Here is a 22,444-nt window from a genome sequence, read left to right on the forward strand (position 1 = left end):
CTCAGCGAACTATTACAGTTATTTCTGAGAGAAAGCTGTCACCATGAAATGCATGACTCAAAAGGGAACTCTGCTATCAGTCTGTAGGATATAAGGCTATGAGTGAGAAGCTTGGCTCATTCCTGTTCCACGGCTCAGAAGAGCCAAAAACTTTTGCAGGTGTTTACCTGTCCCTCAAGAATCAAGGCAGTATTGCTCTCTAACAAGACGAGACCGTTAACCCTGAGTCACACAGCAGCAAGATACACAACATACCCTGAGAATATATGTAATGTGAAAATCGCACAAGACACTAACATTAGGGGAATAACTTACTGTCTCAAAAAATAGCTCCATCATACGGGTTCTCTTTTCTTCTGCGCTCAGTCCTTTTTTCTTTGACTAAAGCATAAAATAAAAGACAACAAAAAGCAGCAGTTTTAAAAAAAGCATTTCACAGCAATTTGGCATTAAACAATATCTTAAAACTAATGTCAACAGGCTTGTCACTCTCCAAGTCTGGCGTAAAGACTCACTTTAACGACTAAATGCCAACTCTTCAAGTAGGAACTGCCAATTTCCTATACAAACAGTAGCTGAGATAGCATTTTGTGGAAATTTATTTTTATTTATTTTTCGGTTTTTGAAGACAGGCTTTCTCTGTGTAGCCCTGGCTGCCCTGGAACTCCTCTGTAGACCAGGCTGTCTTTGAACTCAGAAAGTCACCTGCCTCTGCCTCCCAGTGCTGGGATTAAAGGCATGTGCTACCATACCCTTTGTAGAAATTTAATATTTAGAAAGTGAACCAATGACAAGCCACTGTATTACTTTTCAAAAGGCTTGCCTTTTGAAAGAAAACAGACAGCCACTTATAACAGCTACAAGCACAAATTGTTGCAGAAATACCCAGAAGAATGAACTAATCCCACTTGGCAAGGTAGGTGTGTTACTCTAGAAGGCTGGAGATGGAGAGGACTCGGTCAAGCCGGGATGCAGGGAGGGTGCAGCTCAAATGTACAGGCCCAGTGTTTCAGACACAAGGCAAGCCATGAAGAGCTGCCCCCGGGCTGCGAAGAGGGAGCAGGCAGTGCAGAGTTTCAAATGGGTGTCTGGCTCCGATCACCAGAGGCTGACTGGGAAGAGCGTGGATCTCACCAAGACAACGAACACGTGCTGAGCAACTTTAAAACTGAGGCACGGCAAGCTTAGAGTTAAATTTGAGTGTGAAGTGGCGGCAGCAGGGCTGGAGAGATGGCTCAGTAGTTGCCATATATAATATATATTACATAGCAACTTACATTCAAATAAAGAAAGAGAAGAGACAAATTTCTTTCATGCAAAAATTGCAAGAAAAATGGCGACAATGTGAGAAACACCACCCTCTGTGGTCTGGCACTCCACACCAACACGCATTATTTACCAGTCGGGACGCTATGGAGCTGTGAAGTGGCCACAGGAAAAGCTTCCACATGTGGGCTCCAAGGGCTGAACTCAGGTAGTCAGGCTGGGCAGTCAGCATTGTTACCCACTGAGCCATCGCACCAACACTTAGGTGTTCTGCACCCTTCTCAAAAACTGCACTCAGTCATGTGTGATGCTCTCCCTGGAGATAGGAACAATCAAAGAGAACCGGCGACAGACCGGAGCACGTCTATCACCAAGCCCACTCTGGTGAATTGGTGAGTGCTGTCAGGGTTACTTAGGGAATACGGGAAAGGACGGACGGGGCAGAAATGACAGAGACGGGTGCATCCCCAAAGCCCCACAGCACGTGTGACAGCTCAGAAAGCCAGAAACCTGGAGCACAATGAGCACCCTGTGGCCTCTCCCAGTGGCTCAGCTAGTGGGAGCCTCCTGGGCAGCTTGGCTGGTCTTTGTTTCTCCAGGCTGCTACACTGGGCTTGTCTGAGAGTGACTCAGATTGGTAGTCAGATTGCTTACATGCACTCTGGGAATACTGGGCCTAGGTCGATTTCAGGATTGCTTACATGCTCTATGGGCGTACCAGGCCTAGGTCGATTTCAGGGACTTCCTGCAGCTATTTGAGCTGTTTACTTCCCATCTTAATTAATGAGCGTTCCTGCAGGATTGAGCATTTCATGTCCCCTTAAATCAGTGGTTCTCAAACTGTAGGCTGTGATCCCTTTAGGGGCTGAACAAACCTTTCATGGAGTCACCTAAGACTACCAGAAAACACATATATTTACATTATGATTCATAGCCATAGCAAAATTACATTTATGAAGTAGCAACAAAAATAATTTTATGGTGGGGGTCACCACAACATGAGGAACTTTGTTAAAGAGTTGTGGCGTGAGGAAAGCTGAGAACCACTGCCTTGGATCATCCTGTTGCTTCACCTCCATGTAAATATCCTGTCCTAAAACCTGTTTCTGCTTCCCTTCCCACACTCTGCTTCTTAAAGAGTTCTCCAAGGTGGAAAGCTTTAACCTTGAGAAAACTGCTACACAACAGATCATGACAAACTAGACTTCTTAAGATACAGCAAGATAAAAACTGGTTCTGTCTAAGCAAAAACTCTACCAGGAAGCACCAGTCTCCAACACTTAAGAACAGGGTCTTGGAATGGTGTTCTGTATTTCTTTTGGCAACATTAGAAGCTAACTCATCTCCACAGCAATGAGCCTATGTAGTGTTTTTGATGAGGATGTGTATTAGAAAGCAGCCTCAAGTTCACATTTTTCTTTTTTCCCCCTTGCTTTCTCTCTTGAACACAGCAGTCTCCCAGGGATCCCCTATCAAGCCAGTCCTCTCCCCAAACCGCTTCTTTCATCTCATCTTTAATTTTAATTAACACTGCAATGAGACCACAGATCTTTATATCTGGCCCTGAATATGCTCCTGAACTTCCGTCTCATGTATCTACCTGCCTGCTGGACGGACTTCAAACTCGAGTGTCCAACTGAATCCTTCCTCTCCTACACACTCCAAACCTGCTATTCATCTTGACTCATAGACACACTTTGTACCTATGCCAAAGGCCTGGCAGTCATTCTAGATGCCTTCATCTCTTCACCAATTACCAAGTACTGTCAGCACTGGTTCTGAGCTATTCCCTAGTAAGTCCTGCCTAGTCCACCCTATTACCTCTGCCAAGCCAAGCATTCACGGGCTGTCTCCTACAATCTCTGTTCAGCTGCCTGAACACACTTTTGTCTCATTCTTGAAATTCAGCTTTCACACCATGATAGAAACAGGTCTGACTGGCAGCTCCCTTGCTGAAAACTTTTGATAGCCCCAACCCTCCTAAGTATAAAGCACCCTAACAGGATATAGAAGGCCCTCTATCACCTGATCCCAAATTACGATTTTGAGTAGCTCCCCACCCCATCCCCAACTTTTCATCAAAACAAGATTAAAAACCATGCAATTTGCATAATAATAATTATAAATTTATTTCCAGAATTCTCTACTGGAAGGATTCTACCATTTCTGTGCCTTGTAAATATATATATATATATTCTTCTACCTACAACATCTCTCCTTTGCACACTTGATACTCTGAAAGGCCTCCCAAAGTCTAGCTTAGGCATTCTCTCCAGAAAGGCCTCCCTCTGCTGAGCTTACAGGCTGAGCGTATGTTCCCAGGACACATCGCACCATTTGCTGCACCAAACAGAGAAGCTGATTTCTGTCGGCAGACCGAGGAAGTCCAGACTACTCACTGTCCCTTGCCCGCTCAGGGCTTAGCAAGCCAGGTAAGTCAGTCACAGCAGACAGATAGCTCTGAACTCGAGGACCACAACCAATAGAACCACCACCTCTGAAACGCTAAACTGCTTAAGCCTAGAAACCCACACCGCTCCTAAACATACAACACAGGGCATCTGAGCAGCAGGAAGGCCCGTGGGCATCATCTTGCTTGCAGAGAGAAAGCAGAGCATGCTCCAGGAGGGACAGAGGCTCCAGGAAGCTACGCAGAACTGCTGCCTGACCCTCTGGTGCAAAACTAGAATCTATGAGTGTTCTATAACCCCTTCCACACTGCTCTTACTGTATCTGAGCCAATCACGAAGTTCACATTCAGCAAAAGGCTCCTCAGCGAAGCTGGGATTCCCACTGGCAGGTATCAAGCTTCCATACACTCACCACGGGAACTTTAAAAAGACTAGAGCCTGCGATCATCCCTGTGTGCACTCGACTGCAATGCTGGTGAGAAGGCTGGGCATGTGCACGTTAAAAACACTCCCACTTGCTTTAACTCACTATATTTCCAAGAATGGCAGGGACTCTGGGAGAAGTGGAAATCTCTTTAGGGTGTCCGTAGGCATAAGGTTATTGTACAATTCAAATGCTGACTTCTATACCTCTCATATCTGTGTGCAATCCTTGTTCTGAGAATCTCGTGTCTCAACGTTGTGTAAATACTGCTCCCCAATTGTCCCCTGACATGACAATAAAGCACTTACAGCCAATTGTTGAGCAGGGAAGAGAATAGGGCTGAACTTCCTGCCAGCCAGGAAAGAAGGAGTAAGAAGAAGAAGTAGGAAGATTCAGCCATGAGAGAGGTCCACAAGACATCAGGAGAATACACTGGACCAGAGAAGCTACAAAGTGCCAGTACCTCTAGGACATACAATGTAAGAAAAACAAATTAGCTTAGAGGGTTAAGAATAGAGTAATAACTGCTCAGTTCTTGTGCTGTGAAGCTCATTATTAAGCAAATATAATACAGTCTCATTTTATGACAGCTGAGTTAAAAGAGAAACACCGTTATATAAAAATAACTTTACAGGAGCGGTGCTTTTGCATGGCTCCAGGGACTTGGATCTAACTGGGGCAGCAAGGGAATGAAGAAAAGACAGAACAGAAAGCTGGGGTTAGGTGGTCTGGGCTCTTGGGTGGAGAAACCACAGTACTCCAGAAGCTCAGTGTGTTCATACAGAGTTGAACAGGCAGCTTACTGCACAGATAAACACGGAGGTAGGATTATTATATACATCTGAACACAGAGGCAGCTTACTGCAGAGTGGGGTTAGTACATACAGATAAACATGGAGGCAGGGTTATTATGTACATCTGAAGACATTATGTACAGTGAACAGAGGCAGCTTACGGCAGTGGGGTTAGTACATACAGATAAACATGGAGGCAGGGTTATTATGTACATCTGAAGACATTATGTACAGTGAACACAGAGGCAGCTTACGGCAGTGGGGTTAGTACATACAGATAAACAAGGAGGCAGGGTTATTATGTACATCCGAAGACAAGATGGAGGCGGGTTTGCCTAACCAAGGAGCCAACCAAGGAGCAGTCTCTATAGGGGCCAGTCCTCAGGTCATAAATACCCAGAAGGGAATAAAGCTATAGTGTCCATTTTCCATGTGCTGTCAAAACTCAGTCCATCTCCTTGGGGAGACTCTGCCATCCCTCCAAGGCCGAGTTGCTAGAGTCTGTGGTGAGGCCATGTGCGTCAACAACACACATTTACTCGGAGTTCACTTACCAAGGCCTGATCAGCTCCCTACATTAGGGCTTTATCCTGTGGCTAAACGAGGAGAAAAAGAACCCAAATTTGGGGACAAACCTCCTAACATTTTGGTATTATAAACAATTCCTGGAAAATCCTTTGCAATCCCCCAGAGGCAAGGAATAAGGAGAATCTCATGTCCTGGGGAAGCACGGTTTAGGAAAGCTCTTAACAGTCAACAGACAGAAAAGTCATTCTAGGAACGCGCTGAATGGGACCATACATTTGTATTACTTTCAGGGTGATTTATTCTGGGTCTCTTACAGTAAGCTGTCACTAATCACAGTCGGAAGCCACAAGGCCAGATTTAAAGTACCTACTGTAAAAAGGGCATCACAGTGACACTAGAGACAGGAAGAAAAATAACAAGGGTTGGGTACTTCAAACTGGGGAGGGTTATCTCCTCATGGTAAAACGGGGTGCCTTCAGATTATGAGGGGGACGCAATGCCACCGGAGGACTATTTCCGTGAAGAACCTCCAGCTACTTTTTAGAGTCCTGTATATGGTCTTCTCCAATATAGTTACAAAATTCCCGATATCGGCTACATTGATCATTTGTAACAATGTTTTGAAAAATTAAAGAGGTTACATCACTCTCAAAGTCGCCTTTCTCAAATTTCAAACTGTAGACTTAGGATTGCCTTCCTAACAAGACCAATCAAGTTAGACGTTATTAATTCCCGACCAGGAAAGAGGTCAAAAGGTTAACTCGGACCAGAATTAACAAAAGCTTTTTTCTTGGTCATATATAAAACAAATGCGAGTATCTATGTGAAGAGTCAGCAGCCATTGAATCCCCCAGCAGTAGGCAATTGCCCTATAAAGAGAGTTAGGTAAGAGGATAAGGCCGGCACATCAATAAGAGTTCCTTGTAGTCGGGCACTAATTCTACAAAGAGAAACAGGATCACACTGGTCTTTTGAGTCTGGTCCCGGGGCTCCTAGGCCCATCTGATGCCCAGGTGGCCCGGCTGTTGGTTTAACCACAAAGAGGCCGTTATCAGCTATAATTACAGCTGGGCAAAGTTTCTTCAGATAAATGCCCGCCAACCTGATCCTCGGCCACCCTTTGCAACGGCACTTAACTAAGTCACGAAAATCTCGGGTCACTCCCGACACCGGGATACTCTGTGGGCCCCGCACACCGAGGCGGAGCCGGGCGAGTCCTGCCGGGGCGTTACAGACGGGGGCGGGGGCGGGGTGGGGGCACTGCCGTGATCGGAGGGCGGGCCTGCCGGGCTGCCCCAGTGAGCCCCGAGCTACCCCGCTGGGGAGGCCCGGGTTCTAATCCCAGCACGACCGCAGGGCCCTTGAAAACTTCAGCGGCATCTCCGCCGCGCGTGCGCCGTGGGGTTCCCGGGGCGCGAGCCGCGACAGCCCCGTTCGCCGAGCTTCTGGGTTCCGTTCCAGAACGCTGCGGCTCGGACCCGGGCGCAGCACGAGGCGCCGGGGCCTACCGCGCCGGGCCCAGCCAGCCGCAACCCCCAGCCGCCGCGGCCCGGGAGCCCGAGTGCGCGCCGCCGCCTCGCTCTTACCATGGTGCGCGCGCAGCCGCCTCCCGGTTTGAGTCCCGCGCCCACAGCCGCGTGGGGTGAGGAGGGCGGGAGGAAGTGCTGGGAGGACGCAGCGACCCCTAGCGGCCCTCCGAGCGCTAAGGGAGCCGGGACCACGACTGGTGGGCGGGGTCAGCGGGGAGGGGCTACGGGCGGTGGGCGGGGCCTCTGGGGAGGGGCCTGGTGTGGGCGGGGCCGGACGGACCACACGCGCCGGTCTGACTCTGGGAGGCTGGAAGCCGCGTGGAAGCGCGAAGGCTGGAGCTGGCGCAGGGCAGGCCCGTCCCGTGCCTCCGGGCTTGCCGAGTTGCTGGGTGCTGACCTGTTCAAAGCCGCTTTTCTTTTTGTTTTTAAAAGGCAACTTTGAGTCTTCGCTTTTAAGTGTGTGTGTTTTTTGGGTTTTGATGGAGGAGTTGTTTGGTTTGGTTTGGCTTTGGGGGAAGGGTTGGGGTTTTTTGGTTTGGTTTGGTTTTTTGGTTTGTTTGTTTGTTTGTTTTTTGGACTTTTCGAGACAGGATTTCTCTGTGTGGCCCGGGCTGCCCTGGAACTCGCTTTGTAGACCAGGCTGGCCTTGAACGCAGAGATCCTCCACCCCCTCAGCGCTGCGATCGAAGGCGTGCTCCACCACGCCTCGCCTTAAAAGGAGCTCTTACAGAGTGGTGCAAGGGCAGGTGTGAATGAACTGTGCCTGAATGTAAATATTCTGGTTCCACTGATTGTAAGAAAGTTGTAAGGAGGAAGTGGGGGCTTTCTAAATTATTTCTTGCAACTACTGGTGAATCCTCCCCTCACAGTTTCACTAAAACCTTAATTTATTTCACAAGATGGGATAAAGGCGATTAGCAAAACCGTCCGAAGCTCGAAGCTCGCACAGTGGAGAGCAATGATGGGAGAAGGATGGCATAAAGTGAGTACACCATCCTAGCCGGCTAGCCGTGCTCACGCCATGACGACAGGCATATGGCAGAGTCAGGTGACATGAAGCTCCAGCGCAGAGACTTCATTAACACTTCTCTAAAGCCCTTCGTTTGCTCTGTATTGCAATTATTCCTCTGTGTTTTCTATTCAATACTGGGGTTCCAGGACAGGGTTTTAAGACAGCAGGTTCTCTCTCATCCTATGCTGTTATTATTGTTGTTATTATTACTATTTTATTTTAGTGAAAAATAGGCTTCATTAGATAAAGTAACAACTATACAAAGAGGCAAGCAGTTTTAGTCATTTTCCTTTTGATCAACTTACGGTAGAACTGAAATCTGTGTGCAGTTTTAATGCAAGCTTTCCAGGTGTTTGTTGGGATTGGTAGATTGCTTTTCTATACACAATTTATGCATTTTAAAAGACTGACATCAAAGTGTGACATCAAATACTTGAGCAGAAAGTCAGTTAACTAGAAGTTAAGCTGCATGGTGAACAGGCCAGCCAAGAAGTAAAATTAGCTGCGGTAGTCCCAAGTCATGTAGGCTTGTGGAAAGACAAGCCCGTATGAGTGCAAGTGTTCCACAGAGAAGGAGATCAGGGGCCTTGTCTCTAGAAGGCAGTTTGCTTTATTATCACTTCACGAATACCTTTTAAGTCCATACTTGAAAGGAACCTGAGCCATTCCTGACCACTTAAAATACAAATTCTTATGAATGAACTACAAAATCTTTCCCCAACTTTTTGGACTATAAGTTTTGAGTCTGGTATGCCATGGAAGGACAAAGATGGACAGTTAAATAATTTGAAAACAAGAGTTTTCATCTGCATAAGAGATGAGAGGAACCATCTCATCAGACAGGAATCTTCTCACTTAACTAGGGGGCTAGAGTCTGGCCAAACAGTCCCCAATCAGACTGAGTGACGTCTCCTTCCATTTCTCAGTGGTACTCTTGACCCCTGCATGGTAGGTCTGCTCTCTTTCCCAGTTATTCTGTGATGGGTAGCATGTCCGCAGACTTACCCTGGTGTACCTGCTGTCCCGGGATCCCTGGATGTTACCCAGCAAGGATGACCCATAACCAGTAGCTGCTGTGCTGGGAGGATGTTGCCAAGCTTGAGGATAGTGACCAGACAGTGACCTGGGGACTGCAGTCCCAGTGACACTAGTGTCTGCTAGGCTTCTGCCATCGCTCTAGCTTCTAGCTCCCAGACAAGTAGGCTAAGATGGCCAGGCAGCAAGCCTCATGGTCTGCTTGTCTCTGCCTCCCCCGCCCTAGGATTATAAAAACACAGCCCCATGCCCAGGGTTTCAGGTAGGTTCTGCAGATAAAACAACGGCTTTCACACCTGAGAAGCTAGCCCTTTACTAAGCTGCCTGTGGAAGTTTGAACAGGAAGTGACCCTATAGACTCCTATTTGAATGCTTGGCCTGCAGGGAGTGGTGCTATTAGGAGGTGTGGCCTTTCTGAGTAGGTGTGGCCTTGGAGGAAGTGTGTCACTATGGACGCGTACTGTGAGATCTCATATATGCTCAAGCTGCTCCCTGAGTGGCACACAGTCTCCCTCTGCTGCCTGGGGATCAAGATGTAGAACTCTCAGCTCCTTCTCCAGCACCATGTGTGCCTGCAGGCTGCCATGCTTCCTGCCATGATGAGAATGAATTATGCCTCTGAACCATAAGCCAGCCTCAATTAAATGTTTTCCTTTACAAGAGTTGCTGTGGTCATGGTGTCTCTTTACAGCTAAGACACTGTCTGTCTCTCCAGACCCCTTTCCATGGACAAGGGGCCCTGCAATTTCATTTTACACCAGGCCATAAATCATGTAGCTGACACTACATTTATCTAAAGGCATTGCTGTGGCAGTGGTGGTTGTTGTTTTAGATGCTGGGGCGAACTCAGGGCTTTTGCTACCCTCTAGCAGCCAGAACAGTACCTGGCATTGCTGGTCATGGTATACTTGCTAGTGTGTAAGTGTAGCAGCGCCCAGAATTCTGCTGCATACACGTCTTTTCATCAGTTGGACTGTCAGCTCCTGGGAGATACAGGTTTCGTTGTTGATCTTCGCAGCCCTTCCACTTAGGAGAGACTGCAGCAGGCCTTGCACGCCTCTGCTATTGAAGACATGAGGAGAGCAGGGTGGCCCAAGGCTGCCTGCCTGCCTGCCTGCCCCACCGTCTCCTCACTTCTGCTTTAACTAACCCCTGCTGCTCTGGAAAGGGGTGTAGCTGGCTTCGTGTGAGGTGTGTTCCAGGTAAACAGAATAAGGAGCCAGATGATGAGAGGCGCTCCTCCCTCAGTCTGATAGACGCTAAAGAGCCCATGATGGCAATGGTACCTGTCCAGAGAAGAGGGAAAGTAACCCGTGAGAGACCTGGTACAAGTTCATGGCCAGCCTGATCTACGTGGTCAATTCCAGGCCAGCCAGAGCAATAGAGTAAGACCTTGCCTCAAAATAACCAAAACAAGAATAAAGAAGTGAAGAACCTGGGGCTGGAGAGATGGCTCAGTGGTGAAGAGCACTGTCTGTTCTTCCAAAGGACCCCGGTTCAAATTCCCAGCACCCACATGGCAGCTCACAACGGTGTGTAATGCCCTTTCCAAGGGATCTGACACCTTCACGCTGATGCACATAAAATACAGTTAAACGAATATATATATATATATATATATATATATATATATATATATATATATATATATCTTTTTTAAAAAGTGAAGAAGCAAGATGGGAATTAATAAAATAGAGTTATTACACAGTCGGTAGCCAGGGATGCCAATTTGGGATTTTATTCTAATTTCTATTGGTTTATCTCCCCTTGTAAGGCTAACTCTGACCACCTCTTTCAGAGTTCCAGCCTGTTCTGAGAAAGAAAACATTTGAACATGACAGCTTGGACATGAGACATTGTTTGAGACGTAGTCTCTTAAATTTGAGGATTGTGGTATCAGGCTTCTTTGAGAAGATCAGTCACATTTTCTTACCATCAAGCTCCCTGACCCCAGAGACTGTTTGATGTGTTTCCTGGATGGTTCCATGGCTTGAGCACATATCCAGTGGTTTGACACAATGCAGAATAATACAGACATTTTTACTGTGATGAACCCTGTCAATATATTCTCGATCCGAGAAGTAACGGTCGTAGCGAGGTCCTCTTGAGCCTCTGCCCACGGCAGTGTCCACCATGACCAGCAGAAGGCCATCTGGTCTTGAAATCCTTGAGCATTCTAGGTAAACAGACTGCCCAGTGTCAGATTTCCCCCAGCTCCTGTTCCAGATATATCCTGGATGCTGCCAAGGGGTCAGCAACACAACCAACAAAACGGTACTCAGCTTTTCCTCTTTAGTCCAAACAGGTTGGCCGAGGTGTTGCAATAGTGTACATGTTCTAGAACAACCCCACTCCCCTTCACTCGGGGAACAACCCGTTAAATAAACATTCAGTCTGCAGATGGAGAAAACAAGCTTTATTATAATGATTTGAGATTTTTGTGCCTGGTAACGATATACACATGAAATCTTGTTTCTCCTGTGTTTCAAGACAGAATTAATTTAAAGTTTTATTATAGACTAAAGCATCCAAAATACTGTGGTACGTATGTAGCTACAAACATACAAACAGGTCGATGCACAGCGTCCATTCTTCTATAAATAGGCAGTCAGCATTTCAATTCATGAAAGAACATATGAGAAGGCGATATCATTATCGATGGCACAAGACCAGCTGCGTTCTACACGCAAAATGTATGAAACATCTGTCAAGGTGGAATGTACAAAATCTTCAAAGAAACAACAAGGGAATGGATGGCCCTCACACTCAGGCAGGCTCAGGAGGCTGCACACTTGGGAAGGGCGGAGAGACTTTAGCAGAGGGCCCTTTGCTGAGAACACAACACCCCATGTCGAAAAGCAAAAGCATTGAGGTTAAGGCTGCGTTGCTTTAAAAGTCAGTGGAAGTGCTGTACATTCATTGGAACAACATAGCTGATTGTTAATCTCCTCTAGAATACCAATGCATAGCATCCACACACGCTCCACAAACAGACCACACATTCACTACCGCACAGCTTCTCATTAGAAAGTGTTTTTGAAGATTAGCATCGCGATTTGTAGCTTACTGTCATTTAAAGCAAAACCAAAAAATCATTTTTTTTTTTTTTTTTTACCAAACAAATGTTTAATGGGCACTTAGTTACCTTTATGGCAAGACTAGATTCCTAGTTATCAAAAATAGTAAAATAACTGTAAATTTTAAAACCCTGCAACATTTACATAAAGTAACAGTATTAGGACTTTCGAGTTTAAGGAAAATTAGATAAGGTTTGCATCAGGCAGCTTCATGTTATCCTACTGGAAAAGGTCTTTTTTTAAAGCATTCTGAAGCTGGTGGAGAGCGGGGGCCCTAGCGTGTAAGTGCGTACAGAGTGGTCTTCCCAGCAGGAGCGACCACTGGTGGCCTGATGCTGGTGGCTCTCTCCAGCCTCCTCGGGAGGCATTACCACCTCGGTTATGCTAACCCGGCTCTGCGTCCCTAGGAATGCGCCTCAATTCCAGTTCGTTCCCTGTGAGGACAAATGTACCCTGTGCAGGACTGGGAGCAGCTGTGCAGCCGCTGCATGGACCAGGGAGACTTAATGCCTCAAATCATCCATTTTAGGAAACTTGGGGGCTCGTTTCATCAAAACCTTACACGTCAGTTACAACCTGGCAAGCTGTCATAGAGGCTTTCTAGTCGTGTGTCTCTGGATGCTCACGTGGCTCCCTACCACCCATGTCCAGCAGGAGAAGACACACTGCCATTAACCTTTAGAACTTAACTGCTTCATCCTAGTGCCCACGGGAAATCTGAACGCTTCCTTTCTCAGTGCTACCTATCATGAGTGTGCGACAGGTTCTATACATTTGACAAAGATAAATTAAGCAGTAACAATAGCCTAAAACAAAGAAACCACTTATTTTAATAATCCATCTTAGTTTGCCAGAAAGCATTCTGAGCAAATAAGACAGGACTTCATTTAGATCTCGTCTGTTTGTCTCCTAGCAGCAGCACTTTCCCCTAAGATATGCTTGCCACAGTGGAGAACAGTGAGCGCACAGGTGCCCGCGTGTGCAAGTGCCAACGAGTGTTTCCCGGCGTGCTGGCGGCAGGTGTTCCAGCAGCAATGGTGGGACAGGCCTAAATCAAAGTATTCTCTCGTTCCAGTTTGTACCAGTATTTGCATGTTTCTAAACAACAACAACAACTCAATTTGTATTATTTTCAATTGAGCTATCAGCCTGAGGCTGACTGGTTTATGAACTAATTTCTCAGTCCACAGATATCTCAATGTTGTACAAAAAACTCATTCAGTAAATCATTTTTAAACTAATAGTTGTTTATTAGTTCAAAAATGGAGGCACAGCTCAGCTGCAGCACATAAGCCTAGTGTACCTGAACCAGGATTATACCATCCCGCACCACAAACAAACAAAAACAACAAACAAACAAACTAGCCTGTGGCAGACTCTTAAAAAACTTGTTTTCTGCTTGTGAAAATTAACTAAAATTAATTTACTCGTTTTAAAAAAAAAAGCTTTCTTTTAAATAGCCCAGAAACAGTTCTACAGACAGACTGTTAATTAACAGCACAACAAAATGTCTTTGCCAGAACATAAACTGTAAGAGGACAGAGACGCCTCTCTCTTCTGTGAGTCCCTGTGGTCCCAGTGCCTAGATGCGCCCCTGGCTCCTGGCAGGAAGTCTGTAGGAATGCACACTGACCTTCAGACTGAAGGCTTGGGCTGCAGGAGCCGCCCAGCTATAGAGCTCTTGCTGAGCACGTCTGGGGCCATGGGTTCCATCCCCAGCACCAAGAAAAAAATTAAAATAGAAAGTCAAAGACTTATTTCGTGGTATTTCGGGAGTAGTCTTACTTCATCACTCTAAAACTGGTATTGAATTTTATATCTATCACAAACAGGCTTGAATATTTTAAAACCCCACAGAACTAAAATAATAATAATAAGCTAAACCCTAATGTAAATCTCCTGAAAATAAAGTTTTTCTGCCCAGGTGTTGATTTGGATATAATAAATTAAATAGACCTTTGGGAGTAGCCAGATTTTCCTTCTAAATTTTTTAAAAGTCCTATATTGAGAACATTTTAATTTTAAGATAATAAGCCATAAATGTCATTATATATACCTAAGGGAAGTGTTTTTACAGTATATGTCTAAGGTGCTTCAATGAACGACATCCCATATTCATTATCAAATATGCCAAACACAGTTTCCCTATTTGGTAGAACTGGGTCGAAAATCAAACAGAGGAAGAAGACCACATCTTATTTTACAGTATCCATGACAGGAATGTTTCTCAAAATGCATTTATACTTAAATGAAAGGTAATTCAAACTCAATTTTTAAGGATGCCTTTTTCCTCTTTCTTTCTTTCTTTCTTTCTTTCTTTCTTTCTTTCTTTCTTTCTTTCTTTCTTTCTTCTTTCCTTCCTTTTTTCTTGAAAACAAAGAAGACCATTTGCTGACTGGAAGTCAGGTACCACCACGTGCCGGAAAAAGGAAACACTCAAACCTGCTGTCAGGCTCCCTCCACAAGGACGGCTTCAGACTGCAGCAGCAAGGAAATGAGGGAAGGGTGGCTGGACAAGGCTTCTGTCTTTCAGAGCTGCCTGCTTTCACACACCAAGGATTCAGCTATATATATATATATATATATGTATAATACATTCTACCTTACCCTAACCATGTATACTTGTTCCTTAATGCCTCTACTATTCATTAGACAATGATAAATAACCACAACATGCCCTTACCTGTAATGCGCAACAGAACTTTGGTAACACTTGCTCGCTAAGGGAGATCACTAATCAATCACATGCCTTTGGTTGGCACCATCCATTCTCCAAAGGGCTGCTTAAGGCTCTCTGTCCCAGGACACTGGTGTCCGACTACACGTGCTGACATGTTTCAGGAGGTAAAGCTTTCGCTTTCATGATGTGGCAGAAGACGTATGAACACAGGGCACATGAAGAAATGACTTCTCTTGGTTACATCCCAGTGTGCTGACCGGAAACTAACACCAGAAGGTTCCCCTGCTTTTGCTATATGCCTTCCAGAGCATCAGGAATTTCAGGTTTTCCTGATGCGAGGTGAGCAGAAACGAGAAAGGTGGAGAGAACACACGGAAAAAAAATCTTTGATTGAATCCAGAAAGGTTGGGAAATTTGCATTGATTCTGATGGGCTCAACTCAAGAGGGCCCTGAGTGAGAACTGGGAGGGCCTTCCAGGACAGCCTTGGATTTTTCTAAAGTAATTTATATGTGGTTGTTGATAACCAAAAAAATGTCACCAGAGTAATAACACCTACTATAAAAGTGAGGTTAGAAGGGCCCTTGGGTCTTGTGATTGAAGTTAGATAAAATAGGTAACTACAAGTTTTGTTCTTGGAAGCGCTCTGCAAAGGCTTACCATTCATTCACTGGTCAACAGATTTGCTAATTCTTTTTAATGTCTGATTTGCAAAATTAGTTTAACTATGTAATCCCTGTCCTATGAGCCATAGTTCACAGGTGTAAAACTTTGCAGTTTGTATAGATCCAGTAGAAGAGATTCTTTTTAAATCCTAAAAGTGAATTATGGAAATTGGATAAGCAGTTCTTAAGGAAATTGTTACATTCAGAAATAACCTTGGAAAGTTCACCAAAGATTCTTCCTAGTTTGAAAAGTCCTGTTGTGATCTGGTCCCACCTCGAGAACTCCATTCCAGTTTCTAGTGCAAGACCTCAATACAGGGCTGTCCGCTGTTACTGTAAGTACCGATAGACCTTGAAGCAGTGGTTTCCGGAGTCTGCAACCACAACGTGGCCATCTGAGGTTAGGGCCAGGCCTTGAGGGCCATAGAGCGGGTCAGCAGATGTGTTGATATAGGACAAAAATGATCCACTCCCGTCAAAAACCTGCATGAATAAAAAACAAGAACGTCAGAGATGTTACATAGGCTGAAGATGTATTTTTGAAAATGCTTTGAGGAAACATTCTGAGTCTGCTCAGGCTGCTGCACACACACAGTATCTGACGGCTGATCTTGGTCGTTGACTTGGATGGGTCTAGAAACAATTCGGGGAACATCCGAGAACATCCGTAAGTGTACTTCCTCAGAAGACTCCCTCGGGTGGGGGCAGCACATCCTTGTGTCCAGGCATAGGGAGGGCTGAGAAAGAAGTTGCTGCTTTTGGCCCCACCGTCCTCAGTCCTGACTGGTGAGTGCATCTGCCTGGCGGTGGCTGCTGCAGCCACTGCTATCATCCTTCGCTGACATTGGAATCCAGCTGCTTTAGTCTTCCAACACAGGCTGAGGAAGACCTGGGGTTCTCTCATAATCTAACAGTGCAGTGGTTCTCAACTGCCCGATTTGCCCAAGGTCGTTCCCTTGGGCAAACCTCTATCTCTAAAAATATGTACATTACAATTCATAACAGTATCAAAATTACCATTGTGAAGTAGCAACGAAAATAATTTTTATGGCTTGGGGTCACCACAACACAAGGAACTGTGTTAGCGGGCCACAGTGCTAAGGTTGAGAAGCATTGCTGTTGGTATAATGTTCTTGTGGAATGTACTCAATTCACACTTGTTCATTCACGTGCTGATTTCTCTACCCCACAATCTGATTTCAATCAGGACAGTGCACTGTGATTATTCTAAGATCACCTGTCTCAAATTTGTGCAGACATGCCACCATTTGTTCTCTGTGTTGCCAATGAAAGCAACCAGCTACAATGCTGAGCAGAGGAGAAAAGAGGCTGGGACACCCTGATACAGAGGGAAAGAGGAGAAAGAAGGAGTGGGAGGAGAGGTCTGAGAGAGAGCTGAGAGGAGAGAATGAGGAAACATCAGGAGAAATGACCCAGACCTAAGATATGACTAAAAAGCAAGTATAATGTGGGAAATCTGAATGGGAGGAAGCTATAAGGGCTTGGAGGTTTAGGGTGGAGTAACTATTACCCAGCATTGTGCTCTAGGTTAATTAAATAAATCCTAGTCTCTGCGTGGTAATTTGGGCATACAGCTGGTTTAGGAATAGCCGCTGTTTAATCAAAGATGAATCAATAATAAATATTGGTAATCATCAGCACGCCGCTCGGGGCTGAGCGTCCAGGCCGTCACTGTGAGGCTGCTGCGGCAGCAGCCTGATAGACAGGGCTACCAGGCTCTCAGCCTCTTCTGCATACAGATGACCGTGCAGCCTCACCCGCCTGAGTCATGGGAGTCAATTAGTAACTCACTTGTGACCCACATTCAACCCATCTGTCCTGCCCTAGTGTAACCCTAACACACACTTGTCACCCTGACACTTGTCATGCCCTCTCCTGGTCCCTCTATGACTGCAGTCACCGACACAGAACTCGTTGGCTGTCAGATCTTACATTACTAAGGCTGTCGCAGTGCAGTGGCAAAACTGAGATTTGAAGTCTGTATAGTTCAGTGTGCCCTCCTGGATAGGCCATAGCCTTTTCTTGGTCCACGCGATTCTGCTGTGATGAAATAAGAGCCACAAATGTAGGCTCAACACTTCCTCCTTTACAGGGTCCCAGGTTCATTCCTTCGGACCATTTGTTTGGTTGGCATGGAGCTTTAAGAAACAGTGTAAGTAGGTAGATGCCGTGAGGCCACAAGATATAAACAGCATCTGTGGGCCTTTGTAACTTGTCCAGCTCTGGGCATCTAAGTTACCAGACCCTCCTACGTACCGTAATGGGACCACTGATAGAGACCCCAGGGGTCATGCTCTCTTTTGACACAGGGTCTCATAGAGTCCAGGCTAGCCCCAAACTCACTGTGTAGTCAAGGATGTCCCTAAGCTGCTGGCCTGTCTTTACCTCCCAAGTGCTGGGATTACATGATTACATGTCTGTGCCATTATGCCCAGCTCTCTCAGTCCCGGGGATTGAACTCAGGGTCTTGCGCATACTGCACAAGCCCGCTACCAAGTGAGCTGCTTCTTCATCCCAGAATGTCTCTTTGAATACAGAGGTCAGTGGGTAATTAAGTAAGAGATATATACATATACACATACATATTCATACATACATACGTATGTATATATTTACATATATATGTGTGTGCATATGTGAGAAATAAAAGCATGTTGCATCATACTGATATTTTCTGTTATTTTCTTGATTATACAAGGAGTTCATGATCAACTTGGGCCTGCTAGATTGACTATGTCTCAAAAGAAAAATACAAAATTATAATATCGTAATTATATGTGCAGCATAGCCATACATATATGGTTTGAACTCTCTCCATAGATGAAGATGACCTGAACTGCTTATCTTCTTCTTCTCTTTCCCTGTGTGCTGGGGTTATGGGCAATTATCAACACATCTGGCTTTGGATGTTTGCTTCTTAACTGCCACACTGAATGAAAAGAAACGGTGACAGCGATGAACAAAAAACAAAGGCAGGGGTGTCTGAAATAGCTGTAAAGAGACATAAGCATGTGCGTGGTTCTTTTCAGTGACAATCTTAGGTTTTATTAAAATTACTGATTGTTGCCTGTGTTCATAACTAGGAAAAATAAGTCTTCACTCTCAGATTAGTAAAACACCCAACTAGTACTGTTTTGTCCAGTGGCTCCCTTGAATCCTATCTATGAGCCTTTTAGGGGTCTGAGGAGAACAATATTCAAACAAAAAGAAATAGATAGATGGATGGATAGATAGATAGATAGATAGATAGATAGATAGATAGATAGATAGATAAATAACAACTTTGCATTAGAGATTGTTATGCTAATGATGTCCCTTGTAGTCTACCTTTTCTCTTGGGTATTTGGTCCTTCACGTGAGCTTATCTATGGTGTTATGACTTAACCAAGAAGGAGGAACATCCTAGGTTCTGGGCGGGGCAACTTTTCACTTTGAGCAGACCTCAGCCAAGTGACGGCACCGTTAGCCCCCAACCTACCTGGATCCTGCTGTTGCCCCAGTCGGCCACAATGATGTTTCCATTGGAGTCCACAGCCACACCTGTTGGCGCATTGAACTGCCCGTTGCCCTCTCCATTTGAGCCGAACTTCAACATGAATTCTCCTTCCTGATTAAATACCTGTATGAAATAGTGAAAAACTCTCTTATTTAAAAATAGCTGACCCAATCATCTTGTTTTGAAGATAGCTATCTGAGGATGTTACTTATGACAGGACCTGAGACTTGAGAAAAGTGATCTATAGACTAGACTCTTGGCACTTGTGGCTTCCAAATCATAAGCAATCTCATTTATTATTTATTAAATTACTCTTCTTTTTTCTGTCATTTACAACCAGTTGCTGAATACTTACATAATCTTTTATAAATTACAAAATAATATAAAATATAAGATGTTGTGAATAGAGCTGAAAATATGTATTTTTAAACAATATAAATATTATTCTACCTTCAAATAAGCAGCTTTATTTGCTAAATAGATAAAAAATTTTCAAGAAATATCTCTATAGGATGACTTGTCAGTCCATTTGGATCAGATTCTTGTTGGACCTGATAATAAATCATGTTTTATTATCATTTTTATTATAGCAACATAATTAGAACAAAGGAGCTGAAAGTCATACTTAGGATGTAGGCATTTATGTGTGTCAACATACAATGGCCACAGGTGAGGGAAAACAGGGGCTGTTTCATTTCTCTCAGAAGGTATTTTAATTAAAATGAAGAGTTTCTGAATTCTAGGGCTTTCACAATTAGAACCAACAGAAGCTATTCCAAGTGAGACAAAAACAGAGCAGCCATGGGGGTACTGGGAATTGAATCCAGGTCCTTTGAAAGAGCAGCCAGTGCTCTTAACTGCTGAGGCCCAGGTTTTGAAGTGAAAATTTTAATGACAACATTTAATGAGTTTAATGAAAACATTATACTGAACAATTTTATCTTGCTGCTTCAGATGATATGTCCTGGCTCTGAAATGTTCCAGGGATGCTATTTTATATGTCCATTATGATGATGTGTGGATGTATGGAGATGTTAAGTAACAAATCAAGTAGTGTTACAGTCAGGGCAACTTTAGAGTAAAGGTTGTCCACATGTGGACCTCGGAGGGGTCACAGCTTTGGGCACAGATCTGGTTTGAGGATGCCCTCAGGACCTTTGAGACCTCTTTGGCGCCTTAGCAACAAGCACAGACAGTTCTTGCTGATACGCTAGGTTACAAATGTCCCAGTGCAGGCTGGGTATGCAGCAGCTCCAGCTAAGTGGCACAGCACCTGCCCAGCAGGTATGAAAACCTGAGTTTATCTTCAGCAATAAGAAAAGAGAAAAGATGGAAAGAAAAGAGAGGGGAAGAAGGGGTGGGGAGGAAAAAGAGAGAAGGGGTAAGAAAAAGAGGAAGTGTTTAAAAGGCTTCTTTAATTCTTAGTCACGTATATAGCTTTAAATACCAATGAGCATGTGTTTGGACTGGTGAGGACACTGTTACTCTATGCTCCTTCCTTCATTAATTCCTACACATGATCCTTTGGTGGTCCTTGCTTATTTTGTTAAGCCAGTATATTCTCTTATCATTAAGGACATCTGCTTTGTATCAGAATTAAAAACTGTAGACTTTGCTTTATTTTTGTTGTTTGTTTGACTTTTTTTTTTTTCTTTGATGCTCATTGAAGACAGGGTCTCAATATGTAGCCCAGGCTAGCTTTGATTTCCTGATAGCCTGCTCTGGCCAACACCTGCCTTTGCCTTTTAAATGCTGGAAATGACAGGCATGCACTGGAGCCCACCTCACTCAGTTGTCTTGTGAGTTAAAAAACAAAAACCAGCCTCTCTGCTCACCGCAGCGTTCCTCCCCTCAGCCTTGTCCCCTGCGACTGGGGGCAATTTCAGCAGTAAGTCACAGTTTCCAATAACGTCTATGGACGGGTACCGTCCCAACCGTTCTGCTTTATAATTCAGCACCACTGCTAACTGCTGCTGTGGTTCCGGTCTGACACGTGTCTTCAGGGGTTCATATGTTAAACTCCGGTCCCCAGAGGCAGGGATGTTCGGGTGGAGGAGTTCCTAGGAGGGAGTGGATCCCAAGACTCTGAACTCATGGAGGGCCTGATTCATCACTGGCACGTCATCACTGAATGCCGGATGTAGGAGGCAGCAGAGACTGGCAGTGTGCCTATCTAGACCTGCCTCCTCTAGATAGACTGGCCTGTCTAGAGGAGGCAGGGCACCTGCGCGCGCTCTTGGAGGCGGTAACTAGCCCCAGGCTCTGCTTCTGCTTCTCTCTCTCTTAGTCTCTAGCAGAGACTGTGACTGAAACTCTGAGACCATGAAGCAAAATACAGCTTTGCTTCTTGAAGTTGTAGTTTTCAGACATTTTATCACAGCAACAGAAAGCTGACACAAGTGCTTCCCGTACGGTATTTACAAATTAAACTGTATCATAAGTATGTATGCACAGGGAAAAACAGTGTCTATAGAGTCCTGGACCACTTGTGACTTGGCATCTACGAGGGGTCTTAGAACATATGCCCCAGTAACATTATAGGGCAGGCAGTTTAAAAAGGAAACATTGGAGTAGGCTACTTATTAACTCTGCTCTACAGTTGTTACATTTACAAGCAAGAAATCACCTGAATTGGGAGCTACTGCTGTAACATGGAAAAGCAAATCCCACACATTCCATGCAGTAGCTGTCAGAGAGAAAAAGATAAAGCAAATGCTATGATTTCTTTAAGCTGCAAAGTGAAATGATATCATATCTAGATCCTGACACCATCACTTCTAGAGCTTTAATAATTAGAAACATTTTCTAGTCTCTGCATCCCACCTAATGTCACTTAATTGCTCGTCCATTTCTCAGATGAACACACTCTAAGAGCTGAAGTAATTTTTATCGCTTTGCTTTTAAGTGTGTGTGAATTTGTTGTTTAATGATGTTGGCACTAAACCTCTCCTGATTTCAAAATCCTGCTCAGGCTGACTCTCACACCCACGTCAAAGTCTTCCCTAACTGTTGTAATTATGGTTCCTCTGCCCTGGTGTGGGAGACTGGACGGTGCCCCTGGAATATGCTAGCACATGCTGTACCAGAGCTGCATCCTTAGCCCTCAGGAAACCCGCTCCTCCTTCTGGAAACATATGCACTTCCGTTGCCATTTCTGTGCAGCTTACACACTGCTATCTGTCTAACAGGCCTGATTTCTCTCTAGAGAGGCAGTCAAGGGTGGGAACTGGGAGTCCTTCCACACACTGATACTGGCTGGTTTACACTCTGGAGCAGTGGACAGGTAAAGCTTTGAGACCACTGTGGGGCTTAACACAGAGAGAGCATTTCAAAAGAGTCAGTGGTGAGCATGTGTGCTGGCCTCCTGCTGCTAGGATCTAGCTGAAAACCCTGTGGTAAAGGGGCCTTCCATGTATCCAGTGAAGGGGAAAATGTGACCACAGCCTTCCTGCTGCCTCTTTGCTCTTCAGTTCCCTCTCTATGCACCCATTCAGAGAAACGTTCCCC

The 22,444-nt window shown here is 45.0% G+C and overlaps 2 protein-coding genes across 10 annotated transcripts in view; both read right to left on the reverse strand.

Moving 5' to 3' along the window:
• The window catches only part of Mnd1 (meiotic nuclear divisions 1), a 61,091-nt gene extending 53,998 nt beyond the window's left edge, over positions 1-7,093 (reverse strand). For 3 of the 4 annotated variants that reach the window (XM_055596595.1, XM_055596592.1, XM_055596594.1), the window contains exons 1-2: positions 1,400-1,489; positions 316-381 (exon numbers count right to left, since the gene is read on the reverse strand). In XM_055596595.1, coding sequence (XP_055452570.1) covers positions 316-381; positions 1,400-1,450 — 117 coding nt within the window. In that variant the 5' untranslated portion in view covers positions 1,451-1,489. Of the gene's footprint in view, positions 1-315; positions 382-1,399; positions 1,490-7,009 lie in introns of those variants that run through there. The other variant, XM_055596593.1, reaches the window with a different exon arrangement.
• A 4,305-nt stretch (positions 7,094-11,398) lies between these two features.
• Positions 11,399-22,444, reverse strand: part of Trim2 (tripartite motif containing 2) — a 120,563-nt gene continuing 109,517 nt past the window's right edge. For all 6 annotated transcript variants that reach the window (XM_055596663.1, XM_055596662.1, XM_055596666.1 and 3 more), the window contains exons 11-12: positions 18,920-19,060; positions 11,399-15,903 (exon numbers count right to left, since the gene is read on the reverse strand). In XM_055596663.1, the coding sequence (XP_055452638.1) occupies positions 15,751-15,903; positions 18,920-19,060 (294 nt within the window). In that variant the 3' untranslated portion in view covers positions 11,399-15,750. The remainder of the gene's footprint in view (positions 15,904-18,919; positions 19,061-22,444) is intronic.

Source organism: Psammomys obesus, unplaced genomic scaffold (genome assembly GCF_907164565.1).
Source record: "Psammomys obesus unplaced genomic scaffold, mPsaObe1.curated_primary_1811, whole genome shotgun sequence".
NCBI lineage: Eukaryota > Metazoa > Chordata > Mammalia > Rodentia > Muridae > Psammomys > Psammomys obesus.